This window comes from Balaenoptera ricei, chromosome 4 (genome assembly GCF_028023285.1).
Source record: "Balaenoptera ricei isolate mBalRic1 chromosome 4, mBalRic1.hap2, whole genome shotgun sequence".
NCBI classification, from domain to species: Eukaryota; Metazoa; Chordata; class Mammalia; order Artiodactyla; family Balaenopteridae; genus Balaenoptera; species Balaenoptera ricei.
In genome coordinates this window covers 135353650-135377722 of record NC_082642.1, presented here as the reverse complement: position 1 = coordinate 135377722, position 24073 = coordinate 135353650, and the positions used below count along the sequence as shown (strand labels likewise).

General features: G+C 40.6%; 1 protein-coding gene across 1 annotated transcript in view; it reads right to left on the bottom strand.

Moving 5' to 3' along the window:
• Positions 1-24073, bottom strand: part of CXADR (CXADR Ig-like cell adhesion molecule) — a 59672-nt gene that overhangs the window by 19205 nt on the left and 16394 nt on the right. Inside the window, exon 2 of the mRNA XM_059921384.1 lies at positions 1347-1513. Within this exon, the coding sequence (XP_059777367.1) occupies positions 1347-1513 (167 nt within the window). The remainder of the gene's footprint in view (positions 1-1346; positions 1514-24073) is intronic.

Genomic DNA, 24073 nt, shown 5'->3' with positions numbered 1-24073 from the left:
TTCAAGTTTTCTACATTAGGCTCTTATTAATTTGTAATTAGAAAAAATTCTATAATAATACAGTCATCCCGGGGCTTCCCTGGTGGCGCAATGGTTAAGAATCTGCCTGCCAAGGCAGGGGACACGGGTTCGAGCCCTGGTCCGGGAAGATCCCACATGCCGCGGAGCAACTAAGCCTGTGCTCCACAGCTACTGAACCTGTGCTCTAGAGCCTGCGAGCCACAACTACTGAAGCCTGCGTGCCTAGAGCCCGTGCTCCACAACAAGAGAAGCCACTGCAAGGAGAAGCCCGAGCGCCACAACGAAGAGTAACCCCTGCTCGCTGCAACTAGAGAAAGCCTGTGTGCAGCAACTAAGACCCAATGCAGCCAAAAATAAATAAAACTGAATACATTAAAAAAAAAAAGAAACTAGATCTTAATTATAAAAAAAAATTAAAATAAAAAAAATAATAATACAGCCATCCCTCCGTACCCATGGTGGGGGTGGTCCAGGACCTCCTCCCTTTCCCCCTCCCCTCCTCAGATGCCAAAATCCACAGATGCTCAGGCCCCTCATACAAGATAGCACACTTATGAGATGATTTAAAGTATATGCACCCTCCCATATACTTTAACTCATCTCTAGATTACCTACAATACCTAATACAATGTAAATGCTATGTAAATTGTTGCTGGCATGTGGGAAATTCAAGTTTTGCTTTCTGGAACTTTCTGGAATTTTTTTTCTCGAATATTTTCAATCCATGAATGGTTGAATCCACAGATGGGGAACCCACAGATACGAAGGGCCGACTGCTGTTTTGTTTTTTAAGGAATTCAATGTATAGGATATTTAACTTGCAAAAATATGGAAAGCAGACTGTAATAATACGTACCTTCATTACACTGTTAGACTTGACCCTTACATTGGTAATGGAATCCTTGTGTGAAATGTAAAAATTCAATTCTACCTAACCTTTCTCAAAGCCTAGTTTACCACGCATCCCCTAACACATTATGCACATTCCTGCTGCACTGTCATACCTGCTCCACATACGTCTCCCCTGCTCCCTGGCTCACATACACTTAAGTCCAGATTTTCAGAACGTTCACAAGTTCCTCTTCTTCCTTGCAGCCTTCTTTAAGAAGTCTGGTGGACTTTTCTTCCCCTTGAAATTGGAGGTCACTTATTATCCACTTCACTCCATTACATACGTGTCCTCAATTTCCACAGCATCTGCCTGCCTCACCTACACCATAAGCTATGCCTTTCTTCGCAGCTCCCCAGGTCCCCCCACACGTTATCAGCACAGTGACAGACACCGAAGACCAGCTCCCGGCATCTGCCGAGTAAGCAGCACATACCACTTGATCCACCTTCTGATTATCAGCTGGTGATAGCAGCCACTCGATGTCCAGAGGTCCCTGGTCTTCTGGACCGAGGGTAAATTTGCACGGCAAATAGGCAGTTTCCCCTTTGGCCTTTTCAATCATCTGTTCAGGAGTAGTGATACTCAAACTTCTGGCGAAATCTAGAATATGAAACATGTATATCGACTGAGCATCTGCTCTCAGGCTGGCAGCACACTCAGCACACCTCAGCGGTTCAGAGGGAGCACGGGATGTGGGTGAAACAGGATTTTATTTGGGACCAGAGTAATGAAATTCCCACTCAGCGGTCCCCAGTTTTTAAGTTTGTGCTTCTGTAGAAATAGAATGACAAATATTAATATCCATCTTATTCAATACAATTTCCTTTCAGAACACTGGGAAGTTCCCAACATTATATGGAATACCAGCATTCTCATATGAATTATAAGAACCTAGTAAAGGATTTCTATTATCCAAGCAGATGTTTAAAACTGAACCTGGCTAGAGTCTCTGAAAGGTCAATTACGTCATACTAATTCAAGGCCACATTAATTCACGCTTCCATGGTGCCAGGGACACACTTGGAACTCCCATCACTGGGGCACATGCTGATGAATTTTGACACGTTTTCTGCCAAGGCTTCTGTAATTCCAAATTTTTATTAAATTTGATTCTGTAACTTTTATTGAATGCTTAAAAATATTTCTAAGCAATAAATTTTGATGACAATTCAAAAAGAGAAGAAACTGTCAAGTTATATATTTTTAAATGTACCAAATAATTGACCTCAATATTATCTTTAAGACATTTCTTACTGTTTGTCCCTTCTTACTTCCCTTCTGAAAAACAGACATATTTATTATATCATTTTTTAAAAGACATCATAAAATTCCATAATCTATTCTCAAATTTGTATTCTATGAAACTTCCACTTAGATCACACTAATGCTGGATGGCAATATTTGAAAACTCTATAAAAGCAAAAATAGATGTCCTGAGCCCCAAACAAAAATTCCAACATAGTTTCTTCCAACTGAGTTTGTGAGAGAGATGGCTAAAACCCACTGCAACCCCATAAGAATTGAAAAAAAAGTCTCCTCCTTGTGACTAACGACTTAACTGTAACAAAATCAGTATCTTTTACATGCATAAAAGATGGAAATTAACTATGAGCAAAATGATGCTATTTCTTACCAATAAGGGAAAAAATACCAAGTTTAATTCACACATAAAAATAGATCTGTTCACTACTTATGTCTTACAATAAAGATTACAGTTTGAGCAACCAACAACTTAATATAAAATGCAAATTTAGTCTGTAAATGAACTATCACACAAAACTTTTTTTTTTCTTTTTTTACTATTTACACTATAAAAGTTTGAATCACACTAGTCTGTCACTGTATGTTTTTCTTGTGATAACCCAACATTTTCTTATGGGTAAAGTCAAATGTGTAACGTCTGCAGATCTGAAGTTTCAAATGAATACACTGGTTTCCATTCAGCAGCTCTACAACGTGGGCCTCTACATCACCCAACCCTGACTTCCAGGGCTGGATGATGACCTGGAAGAGGCCCCAAGCACAAAGATTATGATACATGGGGCTTTCCTCTCTCCCCCTGCTCACACCAGAAAAATAAACACAGAGCAAAATTAAAAGTAAATCCAAGTCCTAATTCTCCATAATGATGATTTTGTTGCTGGTTTTCCAATGACACATTCCAACAGAACAAACCAAAATGAAGAATTATATTATTATCCACACATGAACCTTTCCATTAGCTCTTAGAAGAGGCTTAATACACGCGGACTATCAGTTGTAATGAAATGTTAGTAAGGTTGTAGCCAATAGATTGAGAATGAAAGAAAAGTCAGGTTACATTCAAGACCATTTATATTCAGGCACCATCCTAGGCTTTTATCACATTTAAGTGCACTCATCAAACAGCAAATTAAAATTGGACACAGACTTTCTGCAGGCCCTCCCCTAAATCAGAGGTGGCCTTGTTTTGGCCAATAGAAAGTAGCCTGAGTACTGCTGAGGCAGTCCCAAGGCTAGGCTTCAAGAGGCGTTGCTGCTGCACATAGAGAGAACTGAGGTGTCAGACACCAACAGCTATAAGCACCCAACCTGCAGCTGCCCTAAAACACCAGCCCAGTCCACACCAGCTGCCTGCAGCTCCAGGAGTGACCCTAGACAGGATCATGAGCTAATACACGATTGTTCTTTTAAAGCCTCTAAAGTTTGGGTTGGTCTGTTAAACGGCAAAGATTGATATGCCATCCAAAACCACTGATTCAGCCCAAATGGACCACTTACCACCCCCCCAGAAGTCCATACTACTCCAATCTCCATTTCATGTGCACATTTCTATTTTAGATGGTATGATTTGATAGGTATCTGTATAATCGCAACTATTTCTCCTGATTGATATTCAATCCTCTGAATAAATACTTTCTGTCATTTCTAATAAACTCAGTTCCATTCCTACCTCATTCACTCAGGCACTCTGCTACCTCTCCAGCCTACAATGATTTTTCCTTCCGTCTTCCTAGTAACGCTCACAGTACTTTACTTTCTGCTATCCGTTATAACCCGTTTGGCACTCAGCGTATACTATCGTCTTTCTTTTTTTTTTTTCCTTTTATAAACTCAGGCTCCATGGTTTTTGTCCCATCTTCTAGATATCGATGAGCTTATCTTCCCATACTACCTTGTAATTTTAAGTGAATTTTTAAAATGCATGCCCTGATTCACCATTAGCTCCATCAGGGTCAGCAGAAATTGTGGATACCTTTATCCTCTGTTGCGTTCCTTGCACATTAGTAGAAAATAACTGGTGACTGGATTATAAGTTTGATGAATTTTAGAAATGTTGAAAAATAGCATTAATCTGCCAGAAGGTCCTGCTACTTGAAGATCTCCTGTCTATAGCTCCTACAATTGTCTGCATTTGTCTGGGTATGAATACCATATGTATAATGTAAGATAAGAACAATCTAAGTACAGTCCAGGATGAGAATTCCATTTCAAACAAATCAAGACACAGCCCAAAAATATGGAGGCAAAAATATATAAGTAAGAATGAAAAATTGCTATAAAAAAAACAATTAAAACTTCCTGGTTACTCTGTGCTTCTAGAGCTTTTATTTTATAAAAAAATCAAATGAAAAGTTTAGAGGCATCAGTTAGATATCAAATGAGTAACAGTTTAAATTCTCCTAATTCATGCTCTCAGTACTTATACTACAGTCATTAGAATTAAATGTAACTTCGTTTTCATGATAGTATCATCCATTCTTTCTTCTTTGATACATTAAAAATTACTTTTCTTTTAAAGAGTATCTTAGAAAACAGTTACATGTGTATAAAAATGATCTGGATAGATATCAAACTGTTAGTTATTTTTCACAACTGAGATTTTAAGAAAGGTGAGCTGTATAATGAGATTTCCTTAATATGTATACTGCTAAAGGAAATTTTAAACAGACTTTTAAATGGCTTTCAGCATTTCTTTTTCCAAAAATGTTTAAAACATTCAACTGCTCTTCATTGTGTTGCACTAGAAATGAATTAAAATCTCAAGATGGTAGAAAACAGTTATTGGGTTTCCTAGCAACACTGAAGGGGCCTCTCTGCACGAAGGCATAGTTTTTCAAGCACTGATGTATGCATCAGTCACAAATTGTAGAAGACAAAAGGCAGACACTTGGTCTCAGGCAGTGTCTCTGGATATTCTTAACACTGCCCAATTCTATTTATGCAGCAAATTGAGTGATAGTTTAACTTGCAGACTACTTGTAAGTTCAAACATGGTCTCAAAACTAAGTCAAATAACACATCTTCTTATAATTTTATTCAAACATATTCAGAATGTGATGAAATACGCAGCACATGATCAACCACAAGTACTTGGAGGGTCCTGTTAATAAGTGCTCAGCACTGGATTATGTAAATAAACAGACTGAATCATGTCCCTTTTTGGCAGTGACTGAAATAACATCTCCCGGTTTTCTGCTTGCTTTTTCTAATCTCCAAATTCCAAATCACTTGAGTCTGTGGAACCTCTCTTCTGCCCAGTCTGACTTCTATCTGAGCATCAAAATGACATGAATTCATCAGAGTATTTTTCAGCTTTGATGTTGTCATCTTCTGCCAAGGCCTTCGATCTGTTTCCACCGTCAGAAAGGAGCAGAACTGGAGAGCATGGCAGGCAGTACTCCTCTAGAAGGCAGGCAGCGTTTGCAACTGATAACCTGCCTTATTGCTTTCATTTCTTTTCAAGTTTAAGCTACACGTTAACCTGGATGGTCTTCAGCTATCTTTTCCTTCTGTCAATCTTAAAATCATAGGAAGTTGGAACGTGCTCATGAAACATTACAGTTGATTAAAAAAAGAAATGAAGTAAATGTGTGAGAATTTTCGATAAGGTTTTGACTGAGGAAAGTCTTAAAGAAAACTAGAGAACACAAAACAGAGAACACAAAAGCTATGAAGAAAAACACATAAATTTAACTATATTAAAAATCTTAGGTTAAAAAAATCACCATTTAGCTTTCAACAAAACTTGTTGAACGAAGGAAGGTTTTCTGCTATTCTATCACTGAGGAAATGAGACAAAAGGAATGATCTGAAACATGTTTGCCACATATTTATCTATACAAGCAAGACACTAAATGTGGAGTCTGACCAAAGATGGCATATGCACAGGGATCTTTCAAGCAGTGACGGGCGAGGTGTTTTCACCTGGGTGGAGAGAGGGGCTCCTACATAAGCCATCTAGAGATCTAAGCAATCAATGAAATGCTTCGTTACAACAGAATCAAATGGCATTCAAGCAATTCTGGATGCCAGAGGTAAGCAGGTCACAATATGCTGGGGACAGCACAGGCAAAGCAAACTCACAGGCCCAAGTACCTTTGTATAAGAGAATGGAAACAGAAAGAGCCAAGGTAAGCAAAAGTGTTGGAAATATTGCAGCACCCATGGAGGGCGAGTCCAACTTACTGGACCAATACTACAGGAGGCCTGTGAAATGCAAATGTGCAAACCCACTTTGAGGAATTGAGGCTGAACTCACAAGACTTAATACGTGCAAGCATGTATCTGAAAACGACCCCAATGTCCAACAAAAGGCAGCATCCAAAAACGACCTAGACACCTAATAACAGGCAGGAGAATTAGGGTAAGAAATCCAAGCTCTCCTACCTGAGACAAAGAACTAGAGCAAACACACTAGGCCAGAACGAGCCCGCTCCAGCCAAAGTACCTGACTAAAATATGGCTTTCAGGTAGTAAAATCGACTCCCACTTACATTAATGGTAGTTCGACTAAACACTGCCACCACCAGGTTTAATCCCATTTACCTGACAGCAAAGATAGTTATCTAATCAAATTAGATCTTTCAAAAAGAATATGACCTTTAACATACACGTTTAATAATTAAGTATACAAGTATAATAATACTCTGGGGGGGCTGTGCTAGCGACTGAATCGTGTCCCATCATAGTTCTTGGGGAAGCCTTAACAAACCCCCCAGGTGACTGTGTTGGAGACAGGGCCTTTAAGGAGGTGATTATGTTACATTCGGTCGAAGGGCGGAGCCCTAATTCGATAAGAAGGGGTACCTCCTTAATGCAACTCTGATGTTCTGATTTATAATACATATATATTTGGTCTGTGTCCCAGGGCCTGGCACAGAGCTCCTAGGAGCGATCAAGGTGTCTTTTGTTATGATAATGGGGACTTTTAAAGAACTCCTAAGGAACCTAAGGATGGGCTGGTTGCCTGGGGAGGCGATCATGTGATTAGAGGATTAGAACTGGCATCTTAAGTGTGTGGGTGGGCGGGGTGGCAGGCTCGAAGAACCTGGCCTTATGAACCTGTGGGTGTGACGCTACCTCCGGGTGGATGATGTCAGAACACCCAGCTGGTGTCAAAGAATTCCTTGGGGCCCCCACACACAGCAGAACTGGCGTCAAATTAAAATCTCCCAAATGCAACCACTGTTCTCTATGTCCAGGCCACTACCATCTCTCCCACAGGCTGAGCCTGCTGTCTTCCCGGCACCCACTCTCCCTCGTTCTGACCACCTCCACGCTTCACCCGTGTGCTCTGAACAGCTGTTTCTGAAATTATACCACTGCCATGTCTGAACACCCCTGGCAGCCCCTCCCTGGTTCAGACACCTTTATCCTCCTCAAGGCCCCTCGTGAGCAGGCGTCTCCCCACCTCTGGCTGCTCAGCACCCGCTCTCCCCGCGTGCCGCAGCACTGAGCACCCACACGCTTTACAACACTACCTTCCTTGCTCCATCCCACCTTTCGGAATCACTTCTACTACTTTGGTCTCGGGTCAGGCACTTCCCCAGAAAGCATTCTTTCTTTGTGCCCAAATACGGACTGAATCCAATGGACTCCTCAGTCAGCTGATAAGGCCTCCATCACAAGTACTTACCCTGTTTTACTGAGGTTGCTTGTTCACTGTGTGTCCTTCCTACCCTATACCCTCAGTGGAATATTTCGCATTTGATTTAGAAGCCAAAGCTTCTTGATTATCATTGATTGCCTAGCAAAATTTCTGGTGCTTAGCTTAAAAAAAAAAAAAAAAAAAGGAAAAGGAAAAACTCACAGGCACAAGTAGTACCTTTGTGTAAGAGAAGGGAAACTGAGGATCTACCAGAAATGAAAGATGTTTCATTTCAAAATAGTGGAGAAAAATTAACAAGGTGTAATGTGGCTAAAAGTAGGTGAAAATACGTTAAGACTTTTCTCTATTAAAGGTGGAACCACAACAATGAAAGTGTCCTGGTCTGGAACCAATCACAGAAGGAAATCAAAGAAATCAGAGGAAGCACCAAAGGGGAAAAGATGAGTTAAGCGCACACTTGCAGAGCACCTGTGTTTGTGCACGTTTCCCTCATCTGAAAGGCCCACTTTCTCCCACTGAAAGCACCTGCAGCCATTCAAAGTACCTCTCACCTGTGGCCTCCTCCGAAGTTTTCCCAGATCCCCACAGGCAGTGTTAATTGCTTCCTCCTCTCAATTACACAACCTGCACCTCTACTGAAGGTAGTTGTTTACATGTCCCTACCCTTAAGGACATACTTTCACTTGCTTAACAGGGTGTCAGGGTTTCATCTCTGGAGGGCATGTTCCAAGCCTTAATTCAACAAGACCCCAGACCTGCCTTGGACGAAACTGCTCAGTTCCAGTGGAGGGCGGGAGCTCAGAGCAGAGGGAAGGTGAAGGAGCTATTTGAAAGAGGAGTGGTGATGGGAGAGAGGACCAGGAAACCTTTCGGGAAAAGTATGGGAAGGAGAGCCACGGGAAGACTGTGCATCCAGGGAAGTAAAGGAAAGGAACAGTGAAGTCACTGGAGATATATGGAGCTCAGAGGGAGCTGAACAAGCCTGGTCGTATGCTAACAGGAGCAAAGACGGATGCTTATTACTTTAATATTCACGTTACAAGAAATGTTAGCAAATGTGGTAAGAAATTAATGTGTATGCAACTTTATGTTTAGTTATATATATTTTTTAAAGCAGCCTACCTCATCAGTCACTCATTTTTAAAAATATTTTACCTATTTATGTATCTATTTATTTATTTGGCTGCACCAGGTCTTAGTTGCAGCATGCAAACTGCAAACTCTTAGTTGCAGCACATGGGATCTAGTTCCCTGACCACGGATCCGAACCCGGGTTCCATGCATTGGGAGCGTGGAGTCTTAGCCACTGGACCATCAGGGAAGTCCCTAAGTATAGTTATATTAACATGAAAGAAATATGACATTAAGAAAAACTTTTATTCATGAATATTCTAAAATCACAACTAGGGATGAAGAAAAGTTGCTTGTCTATCTATCTCTAGAACAACATGAAGCAAAATGAGAAAAATGTTACACACCAATGTGTGGTTTCTCAGAATATCTGGAGTTGGAGTCCCCTGGTGGCGCAGTGGTTAAGAATCCGCCTGCCAATGCAGGGGACATGGGTTCGATCCTTCCGGGAAGATCCCACACGCCGCAGAGCAGCTAAGCCTGTGCGCCACAGCTACTGAGCCCACACACCGCAACAACTGAAGCCCACATGCTCTAGGGCCCACATGCCGCAACTACTGAAGCCCGCGTGCCTAGAGCCCATGCTCCGCAACAACAGAAGCCACCGCAATGAGAAGCTCATGAACCGCAATGAAGAGTAGCCCCAACACAGCCAAAAATTAAAAAAAAAAAAAGAAAGAAAATCTGGAGTCATTCCAAAGATATTAACAAAAAAGAAAAACTAGGAATAAAAATAAGAATAATTTAACTTCACATTCCAGAAGTCTTTTTTTTTTTTTTTTTTTTTTTTTTTTTCTACCACGGGCTTTATTTTTTTTTTTTTTTTTTTTTCACACACACACACACTGTATTTTATTTTTACAAGAGATAAATCGACTGACACCAAGCATTGTACATGGATGACCACAACAAAAGCAACAATGATTGCAATTACCAAACCTGAAACACACTCATACTATGTCATAGTATTGACATTCAGTCCAGTAATCCTCCACTGTAACAGCTCCTTTACTTTGCAGTGAAAATTGATTTGTATATTCTTTGCCTCTGAGTCCTTGTGGAATTTTTTTTTTTTTTTTAAATTCAGACAGAAAGTCACAAAAATTATACTCATCCTCATCAGTTCACTCAGTCCCATGTAATTAATTTTTTTTTTCATCTTGATCTTTTGTTAGCACTTTTATGAGTTCATCAGTTTTTCATTAGAGTTCTGAAAATGCTTATTCATTCAGTTCAGCAGTACAGTCCGTTACCAGAAACCTGTACTTGTCAGAGTCTTTTCCATGTATTTCTTGAAGATGAAACCCTTTTATAGGAACATATTTGCAAAATCATCAGAGTACACCCAGAACTGTCTGTAAATGACAAAAGACTTAAAAATGACCACGGTTAAAGATTTGATGACAGTTCATAATAATGCAGTTGACAAGAAAATTAGTTATTTCTGAGATATACATTTTAAAGTAATAAATAGGATTATTACTTATAACATTATACCAGAACATATAAGATTTTTAGAAATTTCATGTAATGTCTGAAACATTTATATTAACATATTTCCATACATATTTCCATACAAGTACAAATATAAGATTTTTAGAAATTTCATGTAATGTCTGAAACATTTATATTAACATATTTCCATACATATTTCCATACAAATACAAATATGATTTTTAGAAATTTCATGTAATGTCTGAAACATTTATATTAACATATTTCCATACATATTTCCATACAAATACAAATATAAGATTTTTAGAAATTTCATGTAATGTCTGAAACATTTATATTAACATGTTTCCATACAAATAACCCAATGAAAGTTTAGTATTAGTTGTTTTGTTTGTTTTTTTATACTGCAGGTTCTTATTAGGCATCAGTTTTATACACATCAGTGTATACATGTCAATCCCAATCGCCCAATTCAGCACACCACCATCCCCACCCCACCGCAGTTTTCCCCCCTTGGTGTCCATATGTCCATTCTCTACATCTGTGTCTCAACTTCTGCCCTGCAAACTGGCTCATCTGTACCATTTTTCTAGGTTCCGCATACATGCATTAATATACGATATTTGTTTTTCTCTTTCTGACTTACTTCACTCTGTATGACAGTCTCTAGATCCATCCACGTCTCAACAAATGACTCAATTTCGTTCCTTTTTATGGCTGAGTAATATTCCATTGTATATATGTACCACATCTTCTTTATCCATTTGTCTGTTGATGGGCATTTAGGTTGCTTCCATGACCTGGCTATTGTAAATAGTGCTGCAATGAACATTCGGGTGCATGTGTCTTTTTGAATTACGGTTTTCTCTGGGTATATGCCCAGTAGTGGGATTGCTGGGTCATATGGTAATTCTATTTTTAGTTTTTTAAGGAACCTCCATATTGTTCTCCATAGTGGCTGTATCAATTTACATTCCCACCAACAGTGCAAGAGGGTTCCCTTTTCACCACACCCTCTCCAGCATTTGTTGTTTGTAGATTTTCTGATGATGCCCATTCTAACAGGAGTGAGGTGATACCTCATTGTAGTTTTGATTTGCATTTCTCTAATAATTAGTGATGTTGAGCATCTTTTCATGTGCTTCGTGGCCATCTGTATGTCTTCTTTGGAGAAATGTCTATTTAGGTCTTCTGCCCATTTTTGGATTGGGTTGTTTGTTTCTTTGATATTGAGCTGAATGAGCTGTTTATATATTTTGGAGATTAATCCTTTGTCCGTTGATTCATTTGCAAATATTTTCTCCCATTCTGAGGGTTGTCTTTTCGTCTTGTTTATGGTTTCCTTTGCTGTGCAAAAGCTTTGAAGTTTCATTAGGTCCCATTTGTTTATTTTTGTTTTTATTTCCATTACTCTAGGAGGTGGATCAAAAAAGATCTTGCTGTGATTTATGTCAAAGAGTGTTCTTCCTATGTTTTCCTCTAAGAGTTTTATAGTGTCCACTCTTATATTTAGGTCTCTAATCCATTTTGAGTTTATTTTTGTGTATGGTGTTAGGGAGTATTCTAATTTCATTCTTTTACATGTAGCTGTCCAGTTTTCCCAGCACCACTTATTGAAGAGACTGTCTTTTCTCCATTGTATATCTTTGCCTCCTTTGTCATAGATTAGTTGACCATAGGTGCGTGGGTTAATCTCTGGGCTTTCTATCTTGTTCCATTGATCTATGTTTCTGTTTTTGTGCCAGTACCATATTGTCTTGATTACTGTAGCTTTGTAGTATAGTCTGAAGTCAGGGAGTCTGATTCCTCCAGCTCCATTTTTTTGCCTCAAGACTGCTTTGCCTATTCGGGGTCTTTTGTGTCTCCATACAAATTTTAAGATGATTTGTTCTAGCTCCGTAAAAAATGCCATTGGTAATTTGATAGGGATTGCATTGAATCTGTAGATTGCTTTGGGTAGTATACTCATTTTCACAATGTTGATTCTTCCAATCCAAGAACATGGTATATCTCTCCATCTGTTGGTATCATCTTTAATTTCTTTCATCAGTGTCTTATAGTTTTCTGCATACAGGTCTTTTGTCTCCCTAGGTAGGTTTATTCCTAGGTATTTTATTCTTTTTGTTGCAATGGTAAATGGGAGTGTTTCCATAATTTCTCTTTCAGATTTTTCATCATTAGTGTATAGGAATGCAAGAGATTTCTGTGCATTAATTTTGTATCCTGCAACTTTACCATATTCATTAATTAGCTCTAGCAGTTTTCTGGTGGCAGTTTTAGGATTCTCTATGTATAGTATCATGTCATCCGCAAACAGTGACAGTTTTACTTCTTCTTTTCCAATTTGTATTCCTTTTATTTCTTTTTCTTCTCTGATTGCCGTGGCTAGGACTTCCAAAACTATGTTGAATAATAGTGGTGAGAGTGGACATCCTTGTCTCGTTCCTGATCTTAGAGGAAATGCTTTCAGTTTTTCACCATTGAGAATGATGTTTGCTGTGGGTTTGTCATATATGGCCTTTATTATGTTGAGGTAGGTTCCCTCTATGCCCACTTTCTGGAGAGTTTTTATCAGAAATGGGTGTTGAATTTTGTCAAAAGCTTTTTCTGCATCTATTGAGATGATCATATGGTTTTTATTCTTCAATTTGTTAATATGGTGTATCACATTGATTGATTTGCGTATATTGAAGAATCCTTGCATCCCTGGGATAAATCCCACTTGATCGTGGTGTATGATCCTTTTAATGTGTTGTTGGATTCTGTTTGCTAGTATTTTGTTGAGGATTTTTGCATCTATATTCATCAGTGATATTGGTCTGTAATTTTCTTTTTTTGTAGTGTCTTTGTCTGGTTTTGGTATCAGGGTGATGGTGGCCTCATAGAATGAGTTTGGGAGTGTTCCTTCCTCTGCAATTTTTTGGAAGAGTTTGAGAAGGATGGGTGTTAGCTCTTCTCTAAATGTTTGATAGAATTCACCTGTGAAGCCATCTGGTCCTGGACTTTTGTTTGTTGGAAGATTTTTAATCACAGTTTCAATTTCATTACTTGTGATTGGTCTGTTCATATTTTCTATTTCTTCCTGGTTCAGTCTTGGAAGGTTATACCTTTCTAAGAATTTGTCCATTTCTTCCAGGTTGTCCATTTTATTGGCATAAAGTTGCTTGTAGTAGTCTCTTAGGATGCTTTGTATTTCTGCAGTGTCTGTTGTAACTTCTCCTTTTTCATTTCTGATTTTATTGATTTGAGTCCTCTCCCTCTTTTTCTTGATGAGTCTGGCTAATGGTTTATCAATTTTGTTTATCTTCTCAAAGAACCAACTTTTAGTTTTATTGATCTTTGCTATTGTTTTCTTTGTTTCTATTTCATTTATTTCTGCTCTGATCTTTATGATTTCTTTCCTTCTGCTAACTTTGGGTTTTGTTTGTTCTTCTTTCTCTAGTTTCTTTAAGTGTAAGGTTAGATTGTTTACTTGAGCTTTTTCTTGTTTCTTTAGGTAGGCTTGTATAGCTATAAACTTCCCTCTTAGAACTGCTTTTGCTGCATCCCATAGGTTTTGGGTCGTCGTGTTTTCATTGTCATTTGTCTCTAGGTATTTTTTGATTTCCTCTTTGATTTCTTCAGTGATCTCTTGGTTATTTAGTAACGTATTGTTTAGCCTCCATGTGTTTGTCCTTTTTACGTTTTTTTCCCTGTAATTCATTTCTAATCTCATAGCGTTGTGGTCAGAAAAGATGCTTGATATGATTTCAATTTTCTTAAATTTACTGAGGCTTGATTTGTGACCCAAGATGTGATCTATCTTGGAGAATGTTCCGTGCGCACTTGAGAAGAACGTGTAATCTGCTGTTTTTGGATGGAATGTCCGATATATATCAATTAAATCTATCTGGTCTATTGTGTCATTTAAAGCTTCTGTTTCCTTATTTATTTTCATTTTGGATGATCTGTCCATTGGTGTAAGTGAGGTGTTAAAGTCCCCCACTATTATTGTGTTACTGTCGATTTCCTCTTTTATAGCTGTTAGCAGTTGCCTTATGTATTGAGGTGCTCCTATGTTGGGTGCATATATATTTATAATTGTTATATCTTCTTCTTGGATTGATCCCTGGATCATTATGTAGTGTCCTTCCTTGTCTCTTGTAACATTCTTTAATTTAAAGTCTATTTTATCTGATATGAGTATAGCTACTCCAGCTTTCTTTTGATTTCCATTTGCATGGAATATCTTTTTCCATCCCCTCACTTTCAGTCTGTATGTGTCCCTAGGTCTAAAGTGGGTCTCTTGTAGACAGCATATATATGGGTCTTGTTTTTGTATCCATTCAGCCAGTCTATGTCTTTTGGTTGGGGCATTTAATCCATTCACGTTTAAGGTAATTATCGATATGTATGTTCCTATGACCATTTTCTTAATTGTTTTGTGTTTGTTTTTGTAGGTCCTTTTCTTCTCTTGTGTTTCCCACTTAGAGAAGTTCCTTTAGCATTTGTTGTAGAGCTGGTTTGGTGGTGCTGAATTCTCTTAGCTTTTGCTTGTCTGTAAAGCTTTTGATTTCTCCATCAAATCTAAATGAGATCCTTGCCGGGTAGAGTAATCTTGGTTGTAGGTTCTTCCCTTTCATCACTTTAAGTATATCATGCCACTCCCTTCTGGCTTGCAGAGTTTCTGCTGAGAAATCAGCTGTTAACCTTATGGGAGTTCCCTTGTATGTTATTTGTCGTTTTTCCCTTGCTGCTTTCAATAACTTTTCTTTGTCTTTAATTTTTGCCACTTTGATTACTATGTGTCTCGGCGTGTTTCTCCTTGGGTTTATCCTGTATGGGACTCTCTGCGCTTCCTGGACTTGGGTGGCTATTTCCTTTCCCATGTTAGGGAAGTTTTCGACTATAATCTCTTCAAATATTTTCTCTGGTCCTTTCTCTCTCTCTTCTCCTTCTGGGACCCCTATAATGCGAATGTTGTTGCGTTTAATGTTATCCCAGAGGTCTCTTAGGCTGTCTTCATTTCTTTTCATTCTTTTTTCTTTAGTCTGTTCCGCAGCAGTGAATTCCATCATTCTGTCTTCCAGGTCACTTATCCGTTCTTCTGCCTCAGTTATTCTGCTATTGATTCCTTCTAGTGTAGTTTTCATTTCAGTTATTGTATTGGTCATCTCTGTTTGTTTGTTCTTTAATTCTTCTAGGTCTTTGTTAATCATTTCTTGCATCTTCTCAATCTTTGCCTCCATTCTTATTCCGAGGTCCTGGATCATCTTCACTATCATTATTCTGAATTCTTTTTCTGGAAGGTTGCCTATCTCCACTTCATTTAGTTGTTTTTCTGGGGATTTTTCTTGTTCCTTCATCTGGTACATAGCCCTCTGCCTTTTCATCTTCTCTATCTTTCTGTAACTGTGGTTTTTGGTCCACAGGCTGCAGGATTATAGTTTTTCTTGCTTCTGTTGTCTGCCCTCTGGTGGTTGAGGCTATCTAAGAGGCTTGATGGGAGGCTCTGGTGGTGGGTAGAGCTGACTGTTGCTGTGGCGGGTCAGAGCTCAGTAAAACCTTAATCCACTTGACTGTTGATGGGTGGGGCTGGGTTCCCTCCCTGTTGCTGTGGCGGGTCAGAGCTCAGTAAAACCTTAATCCACTTGACTGTTGATGGGTGGGGCTGGGTTCCCTCCCTGTTGGCTGTTTTGCCTGAGGCAACCCAACACTGGAGCCTACCCGTGCTCTTTGGTGGGGTTAATGGCAGACTCTGGGAGGGCTCACGCCAAGGAGAACTTCCCAGAACCTCTGCTGCCAGTGTCCTTATCCCCACGGTGAAACAGAGCCACCACTCGCCTCTGCAGGAGACCCCCCAACACCAGCAGGTAGGTCTGGTTCAGTCTCCCCCAGGCTCACTGCTCCTTCCCCTGGGTCCTGATGCACACATTACTTTGTGTGTGCCCTCCAAGAGTGGGATCTCTGTTTCCCCCAGTCCCGTCAAAGTCCTGCAATCCAATTCCCACTAGGCTTCAAAGTCTGATTCTCTAGGAATTCCTCCTCCCGTTGCCTGACCCCCAGGTTGGGAAGCCTGACGTGGGGCTCAGAACCTTTACTCCAGTGGGTGGACTTCTGTGGTATAAGTGTTCGCCAGTCTGTGAGTCACCCACCCAGCAGTTACGGGGTTTGATTTTACTCTGCTTGCGCCCCTCCTACCGTCTCACTGTGGCTTCTCCTCTGTCCTTGGACGTGGGGTATCCTCCTTGGTGAAGTCCAGGGTCTTCCTGTCAATGATGGTCCAGCAGTCAGTTGTGATTCTGGTGCTCTCGCAAGAGGGAGTGACAGCACGTCCTTCTACTCCGCCATCTTGGTTAATCTCCACATTCCAGAAGTCTTGCATATTTCTTTGGTTTCTTGAAAAGGGGTATGTTATGATGACCTTCATGTCAATTGTTACAAAGAACGTATTTGATATTGACTTTTGTGAGAAATGTCAAAGTATGTCATAGAGGTTACTGTTTTAAATAGAGAAGACGTTCAATTGTCCTGCTTAATTCAGAATATAGAATTCAGGAACCTTACATAAAAACACAGTAACATTCAATAATAATTCATGAGAACAATGTTAAAAAATAAACTGGAAAAATCAGGAAGTGGTATGTTTAAGGGATTGATCATGACAAGTATAATTTTGTTGTGTGTGTTTGACAACAAATACTACACATCAGATGTCTGGGTTAGCAAGCAAGTCACTGGGATACTTTAAACCCTGTTTTAAATGTTGCAAAAATGCAACTGCCATGCTATTTAGACCATTTCCTTGACCCTAACACAAATCTGCCAATTTCCTTCTCACCAGGGAGTTCTTTTGGGATTAGCAATGTTTAAAATTCACCTAAATAGTGTTTCTTTCTAGAAAGGAAAAAGAAAAACACTTTAAGTATGTTAACACTAGTTAACTACCCCAACTAGGCCTTTAAATATTGCTGGGGAAGAGAAGAAAACACCAGAAGGTAGATAGAAATTACGCTCTTTGCTGTCTAGGAGTTTTTGTTTAATTCCCATGTGTTACTCAATACAGGATGTTAATATGTACTTAGAGCTAGGAAAATAATACTTACAGTCAGATAATAACAATGAGAAATGACATTAAGTATACTTACTTAATGCTGTTTTTTTCTATGCTGTTTTTAAAATATCAATTCTCAGCTCCCCACCCCAAGTGAGAAATCAAAAAGCAAGTGCCCAGGAAATAAACTGAGACGGAAATGAGGAAACCATCACCTTAACCATAAATAGTAACTAACAATGACTGAATACCTATTATGTGCCAGGCACTTCTCAAAATATTTTACACATATTAACTCTTTCAAGCCTCATAACAACTCTGAGAGAGGTACTAAGATCATCCCGATTTTACAGTGAAGAAACAGAGACACTGAGAGGTATCTACGCTACTATGGGAGCAAGATACAAATCTAGGCAGATTGGCTCCCAAGCCACACTCGTCCTGCAAGTAGAAGTCCACCAGTCAACAGCCCTGGACATAAGACATATCCTTTTAAAAATCACTACAAAGTAAAACAGTAAGTTATTAGACCCCATTCCAATCACCTTGATGGAAGGAGGGTTCAGGATTTACACTATTCCTCTCCTATACTAGATTTCCAAGAAGACAGCATTTTAGGTAGCACATGGTTCAGGAGTTTGGGTGGACCCTTTTTTTAAACAGAGAAATAAATACCAGACCAGGATCTGTTGTCAAGTTTGTCACAAAAAAGCTCTATCACTTTGGACATGTTGTTTCTCTAGGGCTCAAACATAAATAAACGGTGTTAGTAAATTATCTGTTTCAGATCTAAATATGTCCTACATATGACCATCAATCAAGCAACCAACAAGAAGCCTTCCCCCAACATCCATCCCCTCCCCTCCTTGCACAACTCAAAGGCAGTAGCGACAGTTCTCTGAGTTCACCTCACAGCAAGTGCAGACATTTCTGACATATGAGCAGACTGAATTATGCAAGCAGTTCTGCCCACAAATAGCATCGGCTCTGAAGTCAGATCTCCATTCAAATTCAAACTGAGCTTACCAAATGCTTAGCCAGGGCAAGTTTCTAGCCTTTTAAAGTATTAACGTTGGGGCTTCCCTGGTGGCGCAGTGGTTGAGAATCCGCCTGCCAATGCGGGAGACACGGGTTCGAGCCCTGGTCTGGGAAGATCCCACATGCCGCGGAGCAACTAAGCCCGTGTGCCACAACTACTGAGCCTGCGCTCTTAGAGCCTGCGAGCCACAGCTACTGAAGCCTGTGCTCCACAATGAGAAGCCACGGCAATGAGAAGCCCACGCACCGCAACGAAGAGTAGCCCCCACTCGCCACAACTAGAGAAAGCCCACGGGCAGCAACAAAGACCCAACACAGCCAAATAAAGTCTTAGAGTTTTTTTCTGTAAAATGGGAATTAGCAGTAACAATGCTTACTTCCTTATAGGAATTAAATAAAATAATGCATGTAAAGCTCTTAGAACAGTTCCAGCACAACTTGGTATCATCCTTTCAATAAGCAGTATCCAGGACCCTCTGGTCTTCTGAGATGGCCCACACTCTGTCTGCGGAGTGTGTTTCTCTCTCAATAAATCCACTTCTTACCTATCCTATCACTTTGTCTCTCACTGAATTTTCTGCGATGAGACATCAAGAACCTGAGGTTCATTAAGTCCTGAGACCAGATACTGAAACCCCTACCACATAGAAGTTAACTGTGTGCTGCATACAAACAGACCAGTTGGAACCGGGTCGATGATGCTGACTCCCAATTACCTCACTACCAACCAATCAGAAGAATGTCCATGAGCTGACCATGCCCTCCTCTTTGAACCTTTACTATAAAACTCCTCATTACCTCCTCCAGGTGGGGATACATAGTTTTGAGGGCATTAGTCCGCTGTGGCCCCCTTTGCCTGGCAAAGCAATAAAGCTGTTCTTTTCTACTTCACCCAAACATAAATAAATAAATTAGAGAGTATCCAGTATGACAATTGACTGTCATCTTCCAAGCCTGTCATTCCTACTAGAAATAAATTCATGTAGCGTTGGGAAAGTGTCTTAATCTTTTATCCGTCACACTAAGCAGAGCCTTCCATATAGGAAGAACTCAAAATCTGTGATGTAAATAAAGGACACTGACATGTATCTACTACGTTTCGCAATCAGAACCTCATTGGTGACCTAGGCCAAATCTGATTTATTGAAGGCTTGGGGTTGGGGGAGGGTGCAATGGGATATTTCTAACTACAGAGGTGGAAATATGTGAGCAGGGACAGAAAATGACTGCTCTTTTGAGGAACATGGCTCCCAAGAGTAGGAGATAGCAGTGTGCTGTGTGGTCAAGGAAAGGCTGTTTCAAAATAAGAAATGTAGAGCATGTTTATAACTCAAAAGGAAAGAGCAAATAGAATGGGAGGTTAAAATACATAGAACAGAACATTCAGAGAGTGAAGGATCAAGACCCCAGGAGACAACGAGACCTAGAAAACAGGGGATAAGACAACTTTAAATAAGATTCGAGGGAAGGACATTTCCTCTGTGACAAAGGAGGCACAGAGCATTTACTTAGAATAAAAGAGGCAGAAAAAAATGTGGGTAGAGGGGTTTTTGGAGACTGGTTCAAGTCTGAACTATGTGAAGAGGAATGGGATTAGAATCAAAGGACTGCAGAATGGTACCACGAGTCCAACGGAGATGAGCTGATAGCTGATGAAGCTGAGCAAAGATATATGGTTTATCCCATTTTTTTTTCTAGTTTCATATTTATTTGAAATTTTCCATAATAAAAATGTTTTAAAAAGAAAACTACAATGATGTGGCACTACACACCCACCAGAGCAGACAAAATGAAAAAAGGCTATGATGAGGATGTGGAGCAACTCTCATCTCTATTGATGGGAGTGTCAACTGGTACAATTAACTTTATGTGTGTGTGTGTGTTTATTTTGTTTGTTTATTTTTTTGGCTGTGCTGGGTCTTCGCTGCTGCGTGTGGGCTTTCTCTAGTTGTGGCAAGTGGGGGCTACTCTTCGTTGTGGCGCGTGGGCTTCTCGTTGCGGCGGCTTCTCTTGCTGGGGAGCACGCGCTCTAGGCGTGTGGGCGCAGTAGTTGCGACACACGGGCTTAGTTGCTCTGTGGCATGTGGGATCTTCCCAGACCAGGGCTCAAACCCATGTCCCCTGCACTGGCAGGCGTATTCTTAGCCACTGCGCCACCAGGGAAGTCCTACAGTTAACTTTTGAAAATGTTTGGCAGCATCAACTAAAGCTACACAGATGTATAATCTATAAGACCCCAGAAAGCCAGTCATAGTTAGAGAACTGTATGTACATGTGCACTAAAACAAATGCCTGAGGATGTCACAGCCGCATTTTTCACAACAGCAGAAAACTGGAGGGAAAAAATGTCCATCAACAGTAGAATGGGTTGGAGAAGATTAACCAAGATGGCAGAGTAGAAGGACGTGCTCTCACTCCCTCTTGCGAGAGCACCAGAATCACAACTGGTTGCTGGACAATCATTGACAGGAAGACACTGGAACTCACCAAGGAGGATACCCCATGTCCAAGGACAGAGAAGAAGCCACAGTGAGACGGTAGGAGGGGCGCGATCAGAGTAAAATCAAATCCCATAACTGCTGGGTGGGTGACTCACAGACTGGCGAACACTTACACCACAGAAGTCCACCCACTGGAGTGAAGGTTCTGAGCCCCATGTCAGGCTTCCCAATCTGGGGATCCGGCAACGGGAGGAGGAATTCATAGAGAATCAGACTTTGAAGCCTAGTGGGAATTGATTGCAGGACTTTGACAGGACTGGGGGAAACAGAGACCCCACTCTTGGAGGGCGCACACGGAATAGTGTGCACATCAGGACCTTGGGGAAGGAGCAGTGACCCTGGGGGAGACTGAACCAGACTTACCCGCTAGTGTTGGAGGGTCTCCTGCAGAGGCGGGGGGTGGCTCTGTTTCACCGTGGGGACAAGGACACTGGCAGCGGAGGTTCTGGGAAGTACTCCTTGGCATGAGCCCTCCCAGAGTCTGCTATTAGCCCCACCAAAGAGCCCAGGTAGGCTCCAGTGTTGGGTTGCCTCAGGCAAAACAACCAACAGGGAGGGAACCCAGCCCCACCCATTAACAGTCAAGTGGATTAAAGTTTTACAGAGCTCTGACCGCCACAGCAACAGTCAGCTCTACCCACCACCAGAGCCTCCCATCAAGCCTATTAGATAGCCTCAACCACCAGAGGGCAGACAGCAGAAGCAAGAAAAACTACAATCCTGCAGCCTGTGGAACAAAAACCACATTTACAGAAAGATAGACAAGATGAAAAGGCAGAGGGCTATATACCAGATGAAGGAACAAGAAAAAACCCAGAAAAACAACTAAATGAAGTGGAGATAGGCAACCTTCCAGAAAAAGAATTCAGAATAATGATAGTGAAGATGATCCAGGACCTCGGAATAAGAATGGAGGCGAAGATTGAGAAGATGCAAGAAATGATTAACAAAGACCTAGAAGAATTAAAGAACAAACAGAGATGACCAATACAATAACTGAAATGAAAACTACACTAGAAGGAATCAATAGCAGAATAACTGAGGCAGAAGAATGGATAAGTGACCTGGAAGACAGAATGGTGGAATTCACTGCTGCGGAACAGACTAAAGAAAAAAGAATGAAAAGAAATGAAGACAGCCTAAGAGACCTCTGGGACAACATTAAACGCAACAACATTTGCATTATAGGGGTCCCAGAAGGAGAAGAGAGAGAGAAAGGACCAGAGAAAATATTTGAAGAGATTATAGTCGAAAACTTCCCTAACATGGGAAAGGAAATAGCCACCCAAGTCCAGGAAGCGCAGAGAGTCCCATACAGGATAAACCCAAGGAGAAACACGCCGAGACACATAGTAATCAAAGTGGCAAAAATTAAAGACAAAGAAAAATTATTGAAAGCAGCAAGGGAAAAACGACAAATAACATACAAGGGAACTCCCATAAGGTTAACAGCTGATTTCTCAGCAGAAACTCTACAAGCCAGAAGGGAGTGGCATGATATACTTAAAGTGATGAAAGGGAAGAACCTACAACCAAGATTACTCTACCCGGCAAGGATCTCATTTAGATTTGATGGAGAAATCAAAAGCTTTACAGACAAGCAAAAGCTAAGAGAATTCAGCACTACCAAACCAGCTCTACAACAAATGCTAAAGGAACTTCTCTAAGTGGGAAACACAAGAGAAGAAAAGGACCTACAAAAACAAACCCAAAACAATTAAGAAAATGGTCATAGGAACATACATATCAATAGTTACCTTAAACGTGAATGGATTAAATGCTCCAACCAAAAGACACAGGCTTGCTGAATGGCTACAAAGACAGTAGAATGGGTAAATCAACCGTGGTACAGTCACACAATGCAATACCATATAGCAAAGCAAATGAATAAACTAGAGCTACACAATAGGAATAATTGTACAAGCATGATAGGAAGCTTAGGGAGAAAAAGTTATACTGTATAACATTTATATAAAGTGTCAACACTAATCTACACTGTTAGAAATCAGAAGACAGTGAAGGAAGTGACTGCAGGGGGCATGAGGGGACTTCTGAGTTGCGGGTTATGTAATAAATCTTGATCTGAGTGATAACTGTATAGATGGGTCTGCTTTGTGATAATGTTCTCACCTGTAAACTGGTAAATAATGCTCTAAACTGCATGCTATTCTATGTATGAATGTCATACTTCAAATAGAAGGTCTATTTAAAAATGAATTTAAAAAGAACTGAAGGAGTTAGAGGCAGAAAAGTTATTTTTATTTTGTCTTTGTTAAAAATATAATGTTCTGGGCTTCCCAGGTGGTGCAGTGGTTGAGAATCCGCCTGCCAATGCAGGGGACACGGGTTCGAGCCCTGGTCCGGGAAGATCCCACATGCCGCGGAGCAACTAAGCCCGTGTGCCACAACTACTGAGCCTGCGCTCTAGAGCCCGCAAGCCACAACTGCTGGAGCCTGCGCGCCTAGATCCCATGCTCCATGACAAGAGAAGCCACCGCAATGAGAAGCCTGCGCACCGCAATGAAGAGTAGCCCCTGCTCACCACAACTAGAGAAAGCCCATGCACAGCAACGAAGACTCAACACAGCCAAAAATAAATAAATAAAAAGAAAAATATATATATATATATAATGTTCTGGGAATTTCCTGGTGGTCCAGTGGTTAGGACTCGGCGCTCCCACTCCGGGATCTGGGTTCAATCCCTGGTCAGGGAACTAAGACCCTGGAAGCTGCGCTGTGCAGCCAAACAGTAAATAAATATATATATATGTGTGTATGTGTAAATATATGTGTGTGTGTGTGTGTGTGTATATAGTATGTGTATATAAAACGTTCTGATGTTTTATAAATGTAATTGAAAAAAAAAGTCTAGCCAAATGGGAAAATAAGAACAGTCTCCCTAATGTATGCAGCTATGCATGTGCACTTTTTCTCCAGCTGTGCACCCCAGTCCATGAGCAGAAGCAAAGAAACTGGCCCGTAGGATTGATCCACACCAGGGATGGGAGCTGAAATCTGACTATGGGATGCAGGATTTGTGAAGAAATTCTGGTTTTAAAGTAACTGGAAGACTAGAAGCAGGGTGGAAGTGGGTAAGGGCCTGGAGATCTCACTGACAGCAAGGTGTGATG